This window comes from Salmo trutta, chromosome 15 (genome assembly GCF_901001165.1).
Source record: "Salmo trutta chromosome 15, fSalTru1.1, whole genome shotgun sequence".
Taxonomy (NCBI): domain Eukaryota; kingdom Metazoa; phylum Chordata; class Actinopteri; order Salmoniformes; family Salmonidae; genus Salmo; species Salmo trutta.
The window spans coordinates 33,572,156-33,592,826 of record NC_042971.1 but is presented as its reverse complement, the minus strand read 5'-3'; the positions used below and the strand labels follow the sequence as shown (position 1 = coordinate 33,592,826).

Here is a 20,671-nt window from a genome sequence, read left to right as displayed (position 1 = left end):
GGATGCTCTCAATGGTGCAGCTGTAGAACTTTTTGAGGATCTGAGGACCCATGCCAAATATTTTCAGTCTCCAGAGGGGGAATACGTTTTGTTGTGCCCTCTTCACGACTGTTTTGGTGTGCTTGGACCATGTTAGTTTGTTGGTGATGTGGACCCCAAGGAACTCGAAGATCTCAACCTGCTCCTCTACAACCGCGTCGATGAGAATGGGGGCGTTCTCGGGTCCTCCTTTTCCTGTAATCCACAATCATCTCCTTTGTCTTGATCACATTGAGGGAGAGGTTATTGTCCTTGCACCACACGGTCAGGTCTCTGACTTCCTCCCTATAGGCTGTCTCGTCGTTGTCGGTGATCAGGCCTAACACTGTTGTGTCATCTTCAAACTTAATGATGGTGTTGTAGTCGTACCTGGCACTGTAGTCATGAGTGAACCGGGAGAACAGGAGGGGACAGAGCACGCACCCCTGAGGGGCCCCTGTGTTGAGGATCCGCGAGGTGGATGTGTTGTTACCTACCCTTACCACCTGGGTGCGACCCGTCAGGAAGTCCAGGATCCTGAGCTGTAGTCAATGAACAGCATTCTCACATAGGTGTTCCTATTGTCCAGTTGTGAAAGTGCAGTGTGGAGTGCAATAGAGATTGCATCATCTCAGGAGCGGAAATCCCGGGGGGGGCGGGGGGACACGACCCCCCCATCCTGGGAAAAATATGATTTGTCCCCCCCAATATATCACTGAAACATAACTATGTAATTTAAATAATATTAATAATACGCAATGAAAGCAATTGTGCTGATTATAGACACTTAATAGAGCGTTTTTAAGTTTCAAAAGATTGCGACCCCCCACCCTTTGCCTCACAATGGTTTGATCCACTGCCAGTTCCTTAGTTGGCAAGGTAACAGAGGGGTCATATCTACTGTCTGAAAGGCACTCAATGAACGTAACTGACGTGAGGTTAATCTAGTCAATCGCGCACACACACTAGCTGAATATGCATAGCTAGCGCGCAAATATTAACTATTAAGCTAGCTAGTACCTATTCCATTTATGTGGCGTCGTCAAAGATGGAATCTTTGCTATCGTCAATTTATTCCAAGATCAGCATGCAGATGATGTAAGTTAGTGCTTCAAAGTCCCTGTGATAAGGTTAGCGATAAACTGAAGTCCAAACTGAACAGAACTACACTCTCTTCTACCATTGTCTTAAATATATTTAATGGTCTCGTTGCAAAAGATAAATTGTCGCAAAGGAACTTTTATTTATTTATTTATTTTATTTCACCTTTATTTAACCCGGGTAGCAAAGATTATAGCAAACACCACTGAAACTGAATTGGTGCTCACTAGCTTTGCAAATTCAGCTATTGTTGGAAGCCAGCCAATATGAAACAAACTATTAAAATGACAAAAGGTTGCAGCATATGTTGTGTAAATGGTGAACTAATACAGCTGTCAACTCTTGTCGTTTTAATCCGTTTCACATTTGCTAGCTACCTTTTAGATCGAAGCCCAAATAGAATGATAGAAGATGATAGAAGCCCATCTCCTACTGTAAATAACCTACACACTGTGTGTGTAGCCAGCCAGCCAGCCAGGTAGAAAAATGGCAGAAAAATAAAAGACGGACCTCAGAGTATTTTTCAATACACCAAAACGCATAGTAAGAACCCTAGTAGCCTAATATCTCAAAGACTAGTTGATAAAATGTTCATAACAAAGAAATGAAATTCTAATGGAAATGTTTCACAATGATGTCATTAGGCAGAGCAGGCAACAGATGGCACACAGACAGCAGAGTTGGGGACAGATATGCAGGGACAGACTGGCAGAGACAGGGAGTCTCAGGTAAGTTTGTTGAGTCTTTGTTTGGCAACATTATGAAAGGTTCTCAATTTTTTTGACTTGTAAAATAGGAACATAATTGGAAAATGCCATGGATACCCCCACTCTCCACTTAAACTGGTGACTGAACTAAGATTTGTTAAAGGCAATGGTATTGCTGTTGTGATTAGTTGTGTAGTTTTGGGTACCGGTAGTTAGGAGTACGGCAAACACCTTATTTCTTTGGTTCCTCAATATACATTTACCATATTACAATGTAGGCTATGTGTTACAGCAGTACTTTTGGTGTCCCCCTCAGGAATTGCTCTTGAGAAAATTTCATGTAATTGTCCCCTCCAAAGTTGATATCAGATTTTCGCCCCTGCATCATCTGTGGATTTGTTGGGGTGGTATGCAATTTGGAGTGTGTCTAGGGTTTCTAGGACAATGGTGTTGATTTTTAGCCATGACCATCCTTTCAAAGCACTTCATGGCTACTGACATGAGTGCCACGGGTCGGTAGTTATTTAGGCAGGTTACCTTAGTGTTCTTGGGCACAGGAACTATGGGGTCTGCTTGTTGGTATTACAGACTCAGACAGGGAGAGGTTGAAAATGTTAGTAAATACACTTGCCAGTTGGTCAGCGCATGCTCGGAGTACATGTCCTGGTAATCAGTCTGGCCCTGCGGCCTTGTGAAAGTTGACCTGTTTAAAGGTCTTACTCACATCAGCTGCGGAGAGCTTGATCACACAGTTGTTCGGAACAGCTGATGCTTTCATGCATGTTTCAGTGTTACTTGCCTCAAAGCGAGCATATAAGTAATTTAGCTTGTCTGGTCGTGTCACTGAGCAGCTCTCAGCTGTGCTTCCCTTTGTAATCTGTAATAGTTTGCAAGCCCTGCCACATCCGTACGATTCGATCTTAGGTCTGTATTGACACTTTGCCTGTTTGATGGTTCGTCAGAGGGCATAGTGTAATTTCTTATAAGCTTCTGGGTTAGAGTCACACTCCTTGAAAGCAGCAGCTCTACCCTTTAGCTCAGTGCAGATGTTGCTTGTAATCCATAGCTTCTGTTTGGGGTATGTACTAGCAGTCACTGTGGAGACAACATCATCAATGCACTTATTGATGAAGCCAGTGACTGATGTGGTGTACTCCTCAATGCCATCAGAAGAATCCCAGAACATATTCCAGTCTGTGTTTTTTATTTTACCTTTATTTAACTAGGCAAGTCAGTTAAGAACAAATTCTTATTTTCAATGATGGCCTAGGAACTGCCTTGTTCAGGGGCAGAACAACAGATTTTTTTTTACCTTGTCAGCTCAGGGATTCAATCTTGCAACCTTTCGGTTACTAGTCCAACACTCTAACCACTAGGCTACCCTGCCGTTACCTTACAATTGTAAATTGAATTAACAAACTCTGCTCAAAGTGAGCTGAATTTGAACAGGATGTTGAGTAAAATTACAAGCGTATGTTTGCTCAAAACCACGCCAACATTATATTTCCCAGCATGCTCTATTGCAGGTTGATTTTCAGAATTGTTTGTTTCAATACCTGTGTTTTTGCATGTACATTAATTGGTTGTTTCATCTTATGCTACACAAACATAAATAAATACAAATTCTAAGCTAATCCAATCTGTTAGTAGTTGGATTTTTTGCACCCATTACTGAGATGTCTGTTTCAGTTTATATAATTTAGGTAGTCTCAATAAACTATCTTCCCTACCTTGGTAGTCATTGTGAATGCAAGTTGCAGTTGATTAAAAGTTCAAATTGTTGGATATCCTCACTTTGGCTGGATTCCAATAGGAATTACACATCACTTTGCAAGCCAGTATAATATGACTTGCAGGAGTTTTAGACCACCGCGTTATGGTGTAATTAGTCCCTCAAAGAAAAGCCTTATGATATATGTAATGTATTGTCATAAAGAGTTTGGGTTTTACACTGGGAAATGTGCAAAAAAGGTGAATATACATTCTCAAGTTGAATTGTATGTTCGTTCAGCTATTTGTCAAATGTTGAGCAAAGTCACAATTCTATTGCAGCTGGTTGCCTTAATAGAGCGTTTTCAATTGTATGTTGAATCAACTTTTTTTTACAGTGTGACTGGGAGAGTGGATACCCACTTGGCACACACTGGTTGAATCAACGTTGTTTCCACTTAATTTCAATGAAATGATGTTGAACCAAAACGGAATAGACATTGAATTGACATCTATGCCTAGTGATTAGGGATGAAAGCTGGAGAAAGCCCTTGTCTTTCATGATGGATGAGGTGCTGTGTGTGGAGAGAGACACACACACACAAACCCCTGGACATGCTGCGCTGGATGTTTCTGTAATGAACACGATGGGAGACAGTGCTGGTTTCAAGCGCAGGGTGCAGCAGGTGTTTATTTGTAAAGGACCACAGGAGGCGGCAGGTAACTGGGTCCAGGGGCAGGCAAAAGGTCATATACAGGGGGTCCAAAAAGGCAACAGTACAGGCAGGGAGAAGGCTAATGACGTAGTCCGAGAGATCAGGCACAAGGTTGAAGACAGGAAATCTGATAGGCAAAAGTACAGGCAGGTAATAGGCAAAAAGGCGTCGTTAGTGAGGATGGCCAAAACTACGGTACACAGGAGGACTAATACGGGGAAAAACAGAGCTCCGAAAGGAAAAGTGTATCAAAACAAACAATACCTCACAATCATGGGGTGCAAAGAACTGAACTAAATATTGTGTGTAAATGACATACAGGTGTGTGAACAGGTGATCAGAATTCAGGTGATTTGGATCTGGAGAGTGAGCTGCGTTCAGGGGATCGACGTGTTTGAGAGTGTGAGTTGGAAGCAGACGTTACAGTTTCAGTTGTAAAACACACTGGAATATGGATGAAGAGTTTATAGGAATAAGACAAGACCCTCTTACAAAACATTTGAGAAATAACATGACAGTTTGATGAGGGGTATTTCCTCATGAGGTGCCTTGTAAATGGGCATCTCTGTGCTGTAGATATTGTTATAAATTGTTGTAAATGGATTGTTGTAAATTGCTATTGTTGTTGTTGTATTTAATTGCATTGAGTGCATGTGAAGTGTCGATCTTGCCCACCTGTCATCTTGCTGCAAAATGAGGACTACAATGGAAATAAGCCTTCGGGCTTGATTGTGTTTTTATACTAAATCATCTTTTATCTATGTAATATTGTCTCTGGCTGGAGCGGCCTACTGATTTTAATTATCCAATAAATTCAATCAATCTTAACACACAGCAATACAAGTAGCTCTCCAATCGCACATGAGCTAGCTTATTGATCAACTATGGACTAAGTATGGAGATTAAACTACACCATTGGTTTTCATTTGTGTGTTGCTTCATATGTTAATGTGCTTGAGTGGGTGTTTTAATGTGCTTCCGCATGTCTTAACCCTGTTCTCAGGATGTAGATCGTTACTTTCCCTCCTTTCCAGCTGAATGAGCAAGAACTAAATGCAACCTAAAGATAATTGGCAGTTTATAATAGGGTACAATGAAGGTTGACCAGGTTGTTTCCATTCTCTCCTTTATGCATAATGTACTGTGTGTAAATAAATGCTTCATTTAAGCTTGTTATTGTTGTTAGACTTTATTATTGACACATCCACTGCTGGTACTAGAAGAAGAATGACATCTTCCTCTCTCTCTCTCTCTATATATATATATATATATATATATATATATATATATATATATATATATATATATATATATCTTTCTCTCTTTCTCAATCGCTCTCCCTCTCTCTATTTCTCTCTCCATCTATCTCTTGTAGAACATTGATGTGACAAACTTCAGCAGCAGCTGGAGTGATGGCCTGGCATTCTGTGCTCTCCTCCACACCTACCTGCCCGCACACATCCCTTACCAGGAACTCATCAGTCAAGACAAGGTACCCACCTCACACACATACATGCATGCATACATGCAGACAACTGCACGAACACACACACACACTCATTCATTTATCATTCCAATTAAGAGCTCATGAACATGGACACCCACACTGATGTGACCTTCTACTTTCTCAATTAATTTCTTCTTCAAGAACCTTTTAGAGTACCTCCAAAGCATCATTCATTGCGCAACACTTTAATACCTTACACTAAAGTCTATTGTATGAGAAACATAGGCTGAGATTTACTAAAGGTATGCAGGGGCACACAACCTGTTTTGCGTGTTAAATAGCATTTTACTGTGGTGACCATTTTACTAAAGGGGTGCGTAAGCATTACAGCATGTAAAACCAACTAAATGTGGTGGAGCATGTTCCTTTATTAATTTTAAATGCAATGTTTCTGCGTTCGCGAAGGGCTGCATTCACAGTAAACACTGCATACGCGGATCTTCTGCGGTCCGGAATGAATCCAGCCCTAAGGGCTTTTGTATGACAAGCATGTACCTTTAAAGCCACCCTCTATTACTTGGTGTTAAAGAGAAGCGGCTATGTATTAGTGTTGACAGACAGTCCTGCTGTATGTATATGCAGGTGGCATATAGAGAGGAGAGAGAAGGGCACAAAAACACTGCAAACAGGCTCCGCTTTGTGCCATGTGTTGGGTTCAGCACCCCTGTGTTTATTTGACCAGCTCACTATAAACAAAAGAGGACGACACTTCGGCACACACACACACAAACACACATCCGATGCTGCATGCTATACGTGACAAATTAGCCAGGCTGATTACTATGGTAAAACCTTTCTGTGCCTTCCCGATGACAGACACAAAGCTAACCCATCCCCAGTGAATTATTTAGTGAGGGCTGTGTGTTGGCTTTAATGTGTTTTGTTGAGTGACTTCCTAGTTTTTAGACTTACAGGCCCCCTTTGAAAGCAAAAGTTAGAGTGCTCCTTTCCTAGAATGTTCTTTGGATCTTCTATCATTCGATTCCATTTATCCAAGCTCTCTGTCATGGCTCAAAATAAGGTTATTTATCAAACATTATTTACTGTTAGACTCCAACACCATGAGGTTCAGCCTCTTTGGTTTCCCAATCTCAGCTCTCATCCTTTATTAATAAATCATTTTCACGCCGTGCAGCTGACATCATGGTCCTGTCCAAAGCAAACAACAGAGGCTATCTGTTCAAAAATAGTATAGAAATAATAATAGTCTTGAATGTGCATGTCTCCCAGTCCCAGCCAAAGACAACCACTTTGGTCAGAGTGGTTCTAGGTCTCCAAGAGGTCAGTTCAATCAATGTAGTTTGCAAAGGAAAAAAGGAGAGACAAATAATTGACCCTCCACCCCAACCCCATTTCCCCAACCCCACCCGTCCACGCTCCACTCTCCCACCCCCCTCCTGACGACCCCATAATGACAAAGTGAAAACAGGTTTTATTGAAATTTTTGCAAATGTATTCTAAATAAAAAACAGATACCTTATTTACATTAGTACTCAGACCCTTTGCTATGAGATTCAAAATTGAGCTCAGGTGCATCCTGGTTCCATTGATCATCCTTGAGATGTTTCTACAACTTGATTGGAGTCCACCTGTTGTAAATTCAATTGATTGGACATGATTTGGAAAGGCATACATCTGTCTATATAAGGTCCCATAGTTGACAGTGCATGTCAGAGCAAAGACCAAGCCATGAGGTCGAAGGAATTGTCCATAGAGCTCCGAGACAGGATTGTGTCAAGGCACAGATCTGGGGAAGGGTACCAAAAAATGTCTGCAGCATTGAAGGTCCCCAAGAACACAGTGGCCTCCATCGTTCTTAAATGGAAGAAGTTTGGAATCACCAAGACTCTTCCTAGAGATGGCCGCCCATCCAAACTAAGCAATTGGGGGAGAAGGGCCTTGGTCAGGGAGATGACCAAGAACCTGAAGGACACTCTGACAGAGCTCTAGAGTTCCTCTGTGTAGATGGGAGAACCTTCCAGAAGGACAACCATCTCTGCAGCACTTCACCAATCAGGCCTTTGTGGTAGAGTGGCCAGACAGAAGCCACTCCTCAGTAAAAGGCACATGACAGTCCATCTAAAGGACTCTTAGACAATGAGAAACAATATTCTCTGGTCCGATGAAACCAAGATTGAACCCTTTGGCCTGAATGCCAAGCTTCACGTCTGGAGGAAACCTGGCATCATCCCTATGGTGAAGCATGGGGGTGGAAGCATCATGCTGTGGGGATGTTTTTCAGCGGCATGAACTGGGAGATAGTCAGGATCGAGGGAAAGATGAACGGAGCAAAGTACAGTGAGATCCTTGATAAAAACCTGCTCCAGAGCGCTCAAGACCTCTGACTGGGGCGAAGGTTCACCTTCCAACAGGACAACGACCCTAAGCACACAGCCAAGACAACGCAGAAGTGGCTTCGGGACAAGTCTCTGAATGTCCTTGAGTGGCCCAGCCAGAGCCCGGACTTGAGTTCGATCGAACATCTCTGGAGAGACCTGAAAATAGTTGAGCAGCGACGCTCCCCCTCCATCCTGACAGAGCTTGAGAGGATCTGCAGAGAAGAATGGGAGAAACTCCCCAAATACAGTTGTGCCAAGCTTGTAGTGTCATACCCAGGAAGACTCGAGGCTGTAATCGCTGCCAAAGGTGCTTCAACAAACTACTGAGTAAAGGGTCTGAATACTTATGTAAATGTGACATTTCTGGGGGGGGGGGTTATACATTTGCAAACATTTCTAAAAACCAGTTTTTGTTTTGACATTATGGGGTATTAGGTTTAGATTCATGAGGGGCAAAAAACTATTTAATCAATTTTAGAATAAGGCTGTAACGTAATTTTGCAATTATGTTAGCACAGCTGAAAACTGTTGTCCTGATTAAAGAAGCAATAAAACTGGCCTTCTTTAGACTAGTTGAGTATCTGGAGCATCAGCATTTGTGGGTTCGATTACAGGCTCAAAATGAAAAAAAAAAAAGAACTTTCTTCTGAAACTCGTCAGTCTATTATTGTTCTGAGAAATGAAGGCTATTCCATGCAAGAAATTGCAAAGAAACTGAAGATCTCGTACAATGCTGTGTACTACTCCCTGCACAGAACAGCGCAAACTATCTCTACCCAGAATAGAAAGAGGAGTGGGATGCCCTGGTGCACAACTGAGCAAGAGGACAAGTACATTAGAGTGTCTAGTTTGAGAAACAGACGCCTCACAAGTCCTCAACTGGCAGCTTCATTAAATAGTACCCGCAAAACACCAGTCTCAACGTCAACAGTGAAGAGGTGACTCCGGGATGCTGGCCTTCTAGGCAGAGTTCCTCTGTCCAGTGTCTGTGTTATTTTGCCCATCTTAATCTTTTGTTTTTATTGGCCACTCTGAGATATGGCTTTTTCTTTGCAACTCTGCCATAAAGGCCAGCATCCTGGAGTCGCCTCTTCACTGTTGACGTTGAGACTGGTGTTTTGCAGGTACTATTTAATGAAATTGCCAGTTGAGGACTGGTCTTATTAGATTTGTCCTGCATGTCCACAATGTCATTCATAAGCATTTAAGTGCTCTATACTATGTACAAATGCTGAGATAAGAGAGTAAGTATGTACAAAAAGTGAAGTCTATATTCTAAATCATATATTCTAAATCAGATTGGACACCCCGCAAGGGCATCCAATCCGGCCCGCAGGTGGTCTGAGTAAAACATGTATTTATTATTATTGTTATTACATTTTTTTGTCTTCTTTTTTGTGTGTAGTAAAACAAACTCACTATACTTTTAAATGACTAAAACCAAATCGAAACAGTGTAGAAATGATAATGGTTTCTTGACTGTGTCCAGCTTGCTAACAATAACCGAAATTAAAGCTAGACAGTCAGGGAGTATCGAAAATTCCTAAAACGATGAATAGAGGACTATGTTTTTCAAATTCTGTTGGCAAGGAAATATAATGTATTTTCTGTGCGGCCCTCCAGAGCAACATTTGATTGACACATCTGTTCTAGATACTCTAGACAATAATACATCATGGCCAGTAGGTCAAGTCCTCCCTTGGAGATAAATGCAAGAGCGTAAATGGAGGGGGACAGCAATCAACAGGAAGAAACAACAAAAGCAATTGTGTAGTAGCCCATATGGGACACCTCAGTATATTGTCCATTGTCCAGTAATTGGTGTGATCACTGTTTTAATGTCCTGGACCATAGGCAATATAATAACAACAAAATCCAATGCTCAGCAAAATTAGTATTAATGTTCCTTGTACCCAATTGGGGAGTGGGGGGGGCTGGGTCCTTGTCATTGTCTTATTCTGAGGGCAGAATCATAGCCATAGGCTAGGCTGAGTGATCATGCATGGATAACATACTTGAATATTGAGCCAGTCATGATGGGGTTCCATCTGTCGACTTGGCCCCTTATGTGTTGGGTTTGATGTGATTCTTAAAGAAGTCTTGACAGTGGAAAACATGTGTGTTGTGTTCTGGAAGGTCAAGATGAGTTTCGCCGGGTGGATGAAGCCTCATCTAGCTTGCACAGATTTAGCTTGCGTAGCTTGGAACTCACCTCGTTGTAGGTCGCCCTCTGTTTTAGCAGTTCGGCAGGTCAGTGACTCTTTGACTGTCCTCTCCCTCTCCCTCCACCTCAGGCAGACGTTTTGGCCTGGTCCCAGAGGGAATATGGCCTGGGTGTTTAAAAGGATTTATTTGTGGAGATGTTTGTTGCTGTTTGTAGCGCTCTGTGTGGTAATAAGTATGGAAGAAGAGGGGGAAGAGGAGGGGGAAGAAGAGAAGGCGGGAGGAGAGGAGGAAGAGGGCCCTGCAGTGTGTTATGAGTAAGGAAGAGGAGGTATAGGAGGAGGAGGGACACTCTGTAGTGTGTAATGAATGAGGAAGAGGAGGAATAAGAGGAGGAAGACCTTGTAATGATCAACCCTGTATGTTTTTCCTACAGGGCCGGAATCTGTCCCTGGCGTTTCAGGCTGCAGAGAGCATTGGCATCAAACCCTCGCTGGTGAGTTGAACTGAACAACCAGAGACCAGACAATGCACCAAAGAAGCATAGACGCTTTGATCTGGTTTATTGCTAAACAAATGACCTAATTTGATTAACTACAGAGTGCTGCAGAGAGCATCGGCAGCAAACCCTCCCTGGTGAGTTGAACTGAACAACCAGAGACCAGACAATGCACCAAAGAAGCATAGACGCTTTGATTTGGTTTATTACTAAACAAATTACCTGATTTGATTAACTACAGAATGAATAGCATGTTTTGATTTGGTCATCTACAGAAGCAACATTTGATTAGATGATTGAATTTTATCAAGTGATAGAGTAATCAGCGTTCAATACCGTAGTGCCCTCTAACTCCTCCCTCTGCAACTGGATCCTGGACTTCCTGATGGCAGACCCCAGGTGGTGAGGGTAAGCAACAACATCTTCGCCAAGCTGACCCTCAACACGGGGGTGTGTGTTTAGCCCCCTCGTGTACTCCCTGTTCTCCCACAACTGTGTGGCCACGCACGACTCCAACACCATCATCAAATTTTCTGACGACGGTGGTAGGCCTGATCACTGACAGCGATGAGACTTGGCAGTGTGGTGCCTAGACAACAATCTCTCCCTCAATGTTAGCAAGACCAAGAAGGAAACAGTGGGGGGAGCATCAATAGGTGATACATTAATAGGGCTGAAGTGGAGAGGGTCAAGAGCTTCAAGTTCCTCGGTGTCCAGATAACATGGTTGTAACGGCGCCTCTTCTCCCTCAGGAGACTGAAGAGATTTGTCATGGGCCCTCAGATCCTCAAGAGGTTTTACAGCTGCACCATCGTAAGCATCTTGACTAGCTGCATCACTGCCTGGTATGGCAACTGTACCACCCTTCACCGCAAGGCTCTACAGAGGGTGGTGCGGACGGCCCATGTACATCATTGAGCCAAAGCTACCAGCCATCCAGGACATTTATACCAGGCGTGTCTGTGGAAGGCCCAGAAAATTGCCAAAGACTTCAACCATCCCAGCCATGGACTGTTCTCTGGCTCCAAGACAGCTTCTATCCCTAAGCAGTAAGTCTGTTGAACAGCTAACCAATGGCTGCCCACCCTCACCCACAGACTATCGGCATTAACTGTACCTGCTCTAGCATTGCGCATGGTGATCTTAGGCTTGAGTGCGGCTGCTCAGCCATGGAAACCCATTTCATGAAACTCTTGATGAACAGTTATTGTGCTGACGTTGCTTCCAGAGACAGTTTGGAACTCAGTAGTGAGTGTTGGAAACGAGGACAGGTGATTTTTACACGCCACGCACTTCAGCACTCTGTGAGCTTGTGTGGCCTACCACTTTGCAGCTGAGCCGTTGTTGCTCCTAGACGTTTCCACTTCACAATAACAGCACTTACAGTTGACAGGGGCAGCTCTAGCAGGGCATAAATTTGACGAACTGAGTTGTTGGAAAGGTGGCATCGTATGACGGTGGTACTTTGAAAGTCACTGAGCTCTTCAGGAAGGCCATTCTACTGCCAATGTTTGTCCATGGAGATTGCATGGCTGTGTGCTCGATTTCATACACCTGTCAGCAACGGGTGTGGCTGAAATCCACTAATTTGAAGCGGTGTCCACATACTTTTGTATATATAGTGTATGTAGCCTACACGCGACCTCTCAACGCAATTTACTGAAGCTAATCTCCATCTTACATTCACGAAATCTCCAATCTAGCTGTGTGCCAATGGCAGACGATCAACATATAAAATGCAGCTAGGACTACTCACTGTTAACAAAATGTCTGGTACATTGTGTCCACAAACACGCTCGAGGAAATAGACATTTTGTTCCATGATGTTACAATAACAAAAGCGAGTGCATCGCAGGGATGTGTTGTACCGGGCACTATCTCTGCTACTGGTGCTGAGTCACCGCTACTAGGCCTATTTGCTTGTCTGGTTGTTAAGTGTAGAATCGGATATGTTCCCTGTGACAAAATCACCACAATAAGTTGGTTATCATAAAGTATTAACAGCCAAAACCTTCCAAAATTCCCCTGATAGCTAGGTGCAAGGGGAGAGAAAAGGACCAACAAGCTCAGTCAAAGATAAGCTAAAACAAATGTAATATACACTAGACTGTAGTCCAATAATCACATAATATTTTAGGCCTACATTTTAACTAATTTACATCAACGAAATAGCGTGGTGACTTTGACAGAACTTTGAGTTGATTAAATTGTGACATACAGTCGTGGCCAAAAGTTTTGATAATGACACAAATATACATTTTCACAAAGTCTGCTGCCTCAGTTTGTATGATGGCAATTTGCATATAGTCCAGAATGTTATGAAGAGTGATCAGAAGCATTGCAATTAATTGCAAAGTCCCTCTTGTAGGGTAAGTTATTGAAAAGAATTACTGGAAACCTGGTGTTATCCGCAGAGAACATTCACCGGACTGCTTTAAGTGATATATTTCCTATTTTCCAAGTTGGAGAGGTGCAGGCCAAGATTTGTGTGCTCTTGTTCCATGTCAAGTCATATGTACAGTCGTGGCCAAAAGTTGAGAATGACACGAATATTAATTTTCAAAGTCTGCTGCCTCAGTTTGTATGATGGCAATTTGCGTATACTCCAGAATGTTCAGAAGAGTGATCAGATTATTTGCAAAGTCTCTCTTTGCCATGCAAATGAACCTAATCCCCCCAAAAACATTTCCACTGCATTTCAGCCCTGCCACAAAAGGACCAGCTGACATCATGTCAGTGATTCTCTCGTTAACACAGGTGTGACTGTTGACGAGGACAAGGCTGGAGATCACTCTGTCATGCTGATTGAGTTCGAATAACAGACTGGAAGCTTCAAAAGGAGGGTGGTGCTTGGAATCATTGTTCTTCCTCTGTCAACCATGGTTACCTGCAAGGAAACACGTGCCGTCATCATTGCTTTGCACAAAAAGGGCTTCACAGGCAAGAATATTGCTGACAGTGAGATTGCACCTAAATCAACCATTTGTCGGATCATCAAGAACTTCAAGGAGAGCGGTTCAATTGTTGTGAAGAAGGCTTCAGGGCGCCCAAGAAAGCCCAGCAAGCGCCAGGACCGTATCCTAAAGTTGATTCAGCTGCGGGATCGGGGCACCACCAGTACAGAGCTTGCTCAGGAATGGCAGCAGGCAGGTGTGAGTGCATCTGCACGCACAGTGAGGCGAAGACTTTTGGAGGATGGCCTGGTGTCAAGAAGGGCAGCAAAGAAGCCACTTCTCTCCAGGAAAAACATCAGGGACGGACTGATATTCTGCAAAAGGTACAGGGATTGGGCTACTGAGAACTGGGGTAAAGTCATTTTCTCTGATGAATCCCCTTTCCGATTGTTTGGGACATCCGGAAAAAGCTTGTCCGGAGAAGACAAGGTAAGCGCTACCATCAGTCCTGTGTCATGCCAACAGTAAAGCATCCTGAGACCATTCATGTGTGGGATTGCTTCTCAGCCAAGGGAGTGTGCTCACTCACAATATTGCCTAAGAACACAGCCATGAATAAAGAATGGCACCAACACATCCTTCGAGAGCAACTTCTCCCAACCATCCAGGAACAATTTGGTGACGAACAATGCCTTTTCCAGCATGATGGAGCACCTTGCTATAAGGCAAAAGTGATAACTAAGTGGCTCGGGGAACAAAACATTGATATTTTGGGTCCATGGCCAGGAAACTCCCCAGACCTTAATCCCATTGAGAACTTGTGGTCAATCCTCAAGAGGCGGGTAGACAAACAAAAACCCACAAATTCTGACAAACTCCAAGCATTGATTATGCAAGAATGGGCTGCCATCAGTCAGGATGTGGCCCAGAAGTTAATTGACAGCATGCCAGGGCGGATTGCAGAGGTCTTGAAAAAGAAGGGTCAGCACTGCAAATATTGACTCTTTGCATCAACTTCATGTAATTGTCAATGAAAGCTTTTGACACTTATGAAATGCTTGTAATTATACTTCAGTATTTCATAGTAACATCTGACAAAAATATCTAAAGACACTGAGGCAGCAGACTTTGTGAAAATTCATATTTGTGTCATTCTCAACACTTTTGGCCACGACTGTACAATAAGACATTGTTAGATTCCTGTCCATATTTCTCCATTTAAAGTGATATAATCATGTCAGATTTTTTTCGCTGGTATTATATGCTTTTAAATAGAATTTCCGGTTTGAACAGGAATATCGGGATATTACTGTCATGGTTGCAATTTTCTCAGGAAGGAAAATGTGTCGATTTTCTGGAAAATATTAAACTCTACTACACACACACACCATCACACATGCACACACACACGTACCTTTTTACACTGCTACTACTATTATGTTTTATCCTGCTGCCTGTCCCTTTTACCCCTGCCTACATCAGTCAAAAGTTTGGACACACCTACTCATTCCAGGGTTTTTCTTTATTTTTACTATTTTCTACATTGTAGAATAATAGTGAAGACATCAAAACTGTGAAATAACACATATGGAATCATGTAGGAAGCAAAAAAAGTGTTTTTGACATTTTTTAAAGTAGCCACCCTTTGCCTTGATGACAGCTTTGTGCACTCTTGGCACAATGTCAAGATGAATCTCAAATATAAAATATATTTTGATTTGTTTAACACTTTTTTGGTTGTGTGTTATTTCATAGTTTTGATGTGTTCACTATTATTCTAGAATGTAGAAAATTGTTTAAAAAAAGAAAAACCCTTGAATGAGTATGTGTCCAAACTTTTGGCTGGTACTGTACAATATCAACCTCAACTACCACTGTATCCCTGCACATCTGGTACTGTACAGTATCAACCTCAACTACCACTGTATCCCTGCACATCTGGTACTGTACAGTATCAACCTCAACTACCACTGTATCCCTGCACATCTGGTACTGTACAGTATCAACCTCAACTACCACTGTATCCCTGCACATCTGGTACTGTACAGTATCAACCTCAACTACCACTGTATCCCTGCACATCTGGTACTGTACAGTATCAACCTCAACTACCACTGTATCCCTGCACATCTGGTACTGTACAGTATCAACCTCAACTACCACTGTATCCCTGCACATCTGGTACTGGTACTGACCTTGTAAATAGTGTACATTCTTGTGCGTTTTATTACTTGTGTGTTTTTATTTGTATTTATCTGACCTAGTATTGTTTCCGTGCTCTTTTAAGGATCCTATTCAGGATCTTCTATTTCTTATCTTTGATATTGAACACTGCATTGTTGAGGAAGAGCTTGTAAGTAAGTACTGTTTACACCTGTTGTATCCTGTGCAAGCAACAAATTAACATTGATTTGATATTTCTGATAGAGTTGGTTGAAATGCATCAAGCATCTGGTCCCACACGGTGTCAATAAAATCTGCAATGTTTTGTTTTACTATTACTATTTTTCATCCATATTACATAAAACAAATGTATATAAATGTTTTAGATGCAGATGAAATAGGTGTCATGCCACTGGTGCCATTTGTCCTTGATTGACATCTGCATACATGGGTTGCAGGGATCCTCTCTCATGAACAAACAAATTTGGAGCATGAACAAACAATATTTAATGAACAAACAAATCGGAGCATGTTATTGGCCTGTTTGTGTGTGAGTGACATTTGTGCACATATGGGCGTCAGGATCCTTGCTCGTCTTAGGATCCCCACCTCCCCTCACACACACCCCACCTTACCACGGCAGGTCCAACTTGTTCCAGAGACCCGTATTCAGAGCCCCTCAAACCCATCATTGACTCCAGCAGTCCTCTCTCTCTCCCTCTGGAGCGGACTGTTATCATGACACGCACAAACCCCCCCTGCAGCCAGAACTTCGAGGCATTTACCACTGTCAACACAGGCCTACGCACGCAGACACAGAGGCACACACACACAAACCAGTGATGTAGAAAACCTGAACAGACGTGCTGCGTCTTTTATAAATCTGTCTTTGACCAATCAATAGAAGGCGTAGGACTGTCCGTAGATTGACTACTTTACATTTATTCAGATGTCAGATTTATATGTTTTATGATGTGAAACCATATAGACTTGTTTTTTAACTTGGCATTGTCATCTGCCGTTGGATTTGCTTCAGTGCAACACCGTTTAAGAAGTCAATATAGTGGCTGTGTCCGAATACCCATACTAGCGTACTACATACATAGGCTACTCATCGTAACATACTATTTAGCACATACCGTTTAGATAAAACATTTGCAGCATGGCATGGCCGAAATTCAGTAGTTCAGTAGAATCTCCTGACTGGCTGTGTAGGTGGGCGGGCGGGGCCAAGTGCTGGTAGAGTTTTCCTAATTCAACAGACATGCATCACATCCTGATAATTCTGTAGCTCATTTCCAATTCGATTCATTTCTCTAAACTCTGTATAGAATAGGAATGGAGTTATAGGCCTACTCAGGCTGGTTATAGGCAGAATATCACATTCAACCTAAACCATAGCCCATATAGCCCATCTATCCTATTTAAAAAGGACTAAAGACAGAAACATTTGGTTCCATTTCAACATATTTATTAGTGAAACCAAAGTGTTGAAACATATATAAATTCAATTAAATAGCCTAGTGCACACACCAGAACTTTTTAAATGTTCAAATCAAAAGGCTAATGCACAAAACAACATGGACAGGCGGATGCATCGCAAATTCAGAACCGTTGGACAGCAACATAGTAAACTAAAGTACTGATCATTGGGAACAAGATCAGAGTGACTGCTAAGGCATGATCCATAAATTAAATAATGAAATAGATAGCCTACCTAGCCTACAATCTATATATTTAAATTAAAAGGCCTGATTAACTTGACATCAATAACTCAGCCACATCCTGAGTCCCCGGTGCTGACACATTCACAAATCAAAATATGGTTTAGTACTGGCAAAGGACAAGAGAACAAGAAACACTTTTCAATGACAAAACAGAAATCCACTTAAAAAATACAAAATAAGTCTGTCTTCAGTTGTAGTTAAAGATGCAATAGCCTACTCGTGATCATTTTAAGGAGAACAAAAACGACATAGTTTCGCTATTTGGCATCTTCCCTAATTAATGGCTTTGCTACTAGAACAGAACTAGGGCCTATCTCTCGCAGCCCACCTCTTCCAATGCATTGTGGAAAAGTGTGCATCAAATTCTGCTAGATGAAGACCGGAATGAGTATAACATCCTGGCATTTAAACCATACTCGATTTTCAAAAGTTCACATAGGCCTACTATAACACATTCCTTTTTTTTGCATACTGAGAAGGTGTAATGAGCGATTACGCTGTTTCCCAGTATTCGTTGATTTCAGTAGCACATCCCCATATCTAAGTGATTACTATGACATCTAGACATTTAAAGTATACTCAATTTTCAAAATGTTGCATACTATTAAACATTTATTTTTCCACATATTCAAATGTCTTACTATTTAGGACACAAGTATGGGTATTCGGACACGGCCACTGTGTGGAGCAGGGTTCCCCAACTGGCGGTCCGTAGGCCCCCAAAGTTTTCTGAGCAAATTATAATATTTTTTGTTGTTGTTGTTGGACATAAAAGACTGTAAAAACACCAGGAAATCAGCTCAAAGTGATTTTAATTTTGGAAATCTGTTGACAAGTATTCCCACGCATAATAGAGAGACACGTGATTGTATACAAATGATTACATGTTAGTCAAATATTATATCTGTTTGGGCTTGTAGTCTGCCAATTATTTTAAATTATGTTCCGACCCAAGACCATCTGCTCAAGAAAGAAATCAGCCCGCGGCTGAATTTAGTTGATGATCCCTGGTGTAGAGCAAACAGCTTCATTTAGCAGTGTGTGTCTGTGTTTCTGTGCAAGCGTGCATGCTTGAGTGTGTGCATGTGCATACGTGTCAGGAAAATCATAGATCACAGTTTTGATTTGGTCTGACTCCAAACCAGCAGCCATTTTGAAATAGTAACAGTAAGGTCTCAGAGCCTGATAAGAAAGCAGCAGTGATGGTAACTGTCCACGTAGCTAGCCTTACTGTGTTCCCTCCTCCCTTCAGTTCCACTAAATGGGGAATAGGCTCCATTTATTTCCTACATTCTGTCAGCATTCCTTCCGATATCAGCAATAGTTTATGTCAAGTAAGGCTTGCTTATAAAGTATCACGTGCATGTTGTGAATTCTACTGATTATACAACGAGTGGGTATGGATGGGTATGTATCACCATGAGTAATAGTTATTTTAAAAGGTGCAAATAGCAGTTGTTGCATAAACTTTTGGACTTATAAATGAATGACATGTTCCCATTGATTCTTGAAGAATATAACTTATAAATGCCTCATGAACTTAGTTCAACTGTCACGCCTCATCAGAATACAAAATATAGGGTTGTTTTACTCCAGTGTTAAATTAAATGGAAACAAACACTATATAGCCTCAAAAGATGGTTAAAACTATAATTTTGATATCATGGATGGTCAGTCCTTGCATCCATAGATCTGTCTATGAATTTGAGAGTGTTTACATTTCTTCAGCCCCATCCCTCAGCTTTTTACAGAAACGGGCAGGGAGTACGCTTTGTTATTATTTCTACTGCTGATTGCTGCTTTAAAATGAATATTTTTACTGTTATTTCCTGTAAACCTAGCTCATTCTGTGCCTTTGCCAGCTCCCCTGTCATGTTCATTGTCATGCCAATAATGGATAGGCTAAGGCGTGACAAGGAATGAGAGATTATTTTAAACCTGCCCAGTTTTGTATAGTGAATGTGTGGGTGTTGAGAGGACAGTGGAGGGCATATCTGTGTGGACGTAGCAGGATTACTCTTATAAAAAAAAGGAGCTATCTAGAACCTAAAAGGGTTCTTTGGCTGTCCCCATAGGAGAACCCTTTGAAGAACCCTTTGGGTTCCAGGTAGAATCCCTTTGGGTTCCATGTTGAACACTTTTCACAGAGGGTTCTACATGGATCCCAAAAGGGTTATACCTCGAACCAAAAAGGGTTCTACTTGGAACCGAAAAAAGGTTATCCTATGGGGACAACCGAAGAACCCTTTTGGAACCCTTTTGTAGGCATTGGTACACTATGTGTGCTTTATGACAGTGTATGTTGGCTCTCTGGACATTAACTTAACTTGATTGACAATGGTATTTTCCATGTCCTACATTCTTTAGTGGCGTTTTGCCCTCATTGCATGCGAAGAGCAAGGCACGCAATGGTAGCTGGGTGCTTGGGATAATCAGGATCATAGACCTGGGTTCAAATGCTATTTGAAATCACTGCAAATACTTTACATGGGCTTGATTGAGCATGCCTGACACTATGGACCTAATAGACTAGTTTAAAAAGTGCAAACCCTGCCCAGCTGGCCCTCTAGACAGGCTAAGACAAACACTCAAAGTATTTGAAAGATTTCAGATAGTATTTGAACCCAAGTTTGTTACAGTCAGGATCCCAGTTGGGTCCTTGCATCTTTCTTAAACCCATGCAAATGTTAAAATTGCTCCCTGAGAGAGAACTTTCCAAATACACAAATCTCAAGGACAGTTAAAATCCAAAGCACTCACAGACCCGAGGGACCTAAATAAGGAATTAAGTCAGGCTTAAGTGCTTAATGTGAAACTAGGGTTCACTTCACTCTGCTATTAGTGCAGGGGAAGTCATAGTTGAGGTTACAATGGAACGTCAGGATTGCCATGACATTACGAAGTCCAACCCCACTGGAAGACATTTGCCAACCAACCCAGTCTTAGAATAATCATCCCTCAAGCTTCATGAGGTGGAGTGAGAAAAACACATCACCATGTTAGAGACAGATATATTGATTGTTTATGGGTTCCCCAGGTCTATGCCATTGCCTTGGAAATCAAACATACAGTTTCATCCCAGCAGACTGATTGTTTACATCAGACATTTGACAGTAAACAGTATAGT

The 20,671-nt window shown here is 42.0% G+C and overlaps 1 protein-coding gene across 4 annotated transcripts in view; it reads left to right on the top strand.

The window, feature by feature from the left end:
* The window catches only part of LOC115148857 (cytospin-B), a 170,042-nt gene that overhangs the window by 146,652 nt on the left and 2,719 nt on the right, over positions 1-20,671 (top strand). For 3 of the 4 annotated variants that reach the window (XM_029691142.1, XM_029691143.1, XM_029691146.1), the window contains 3 exons: positions 5,628-5,744; positions 10,698-10,757; positions 10,862-10,897. In XM_029691142.1, the coding sequence (XP_029547002.1) occupies positions 5,628-5,744; positions 10,698-10,757; positions 10,862-10,897 (213 nt within the window). The remainder of the gene's footprint in view (positions 1-5,627; positions 5,745-10,697; positions 10,758-10,861; positions 10,898-20,671) is intronic. The other variant, XM_029691144.1, reaches the window with a different exon arrangement.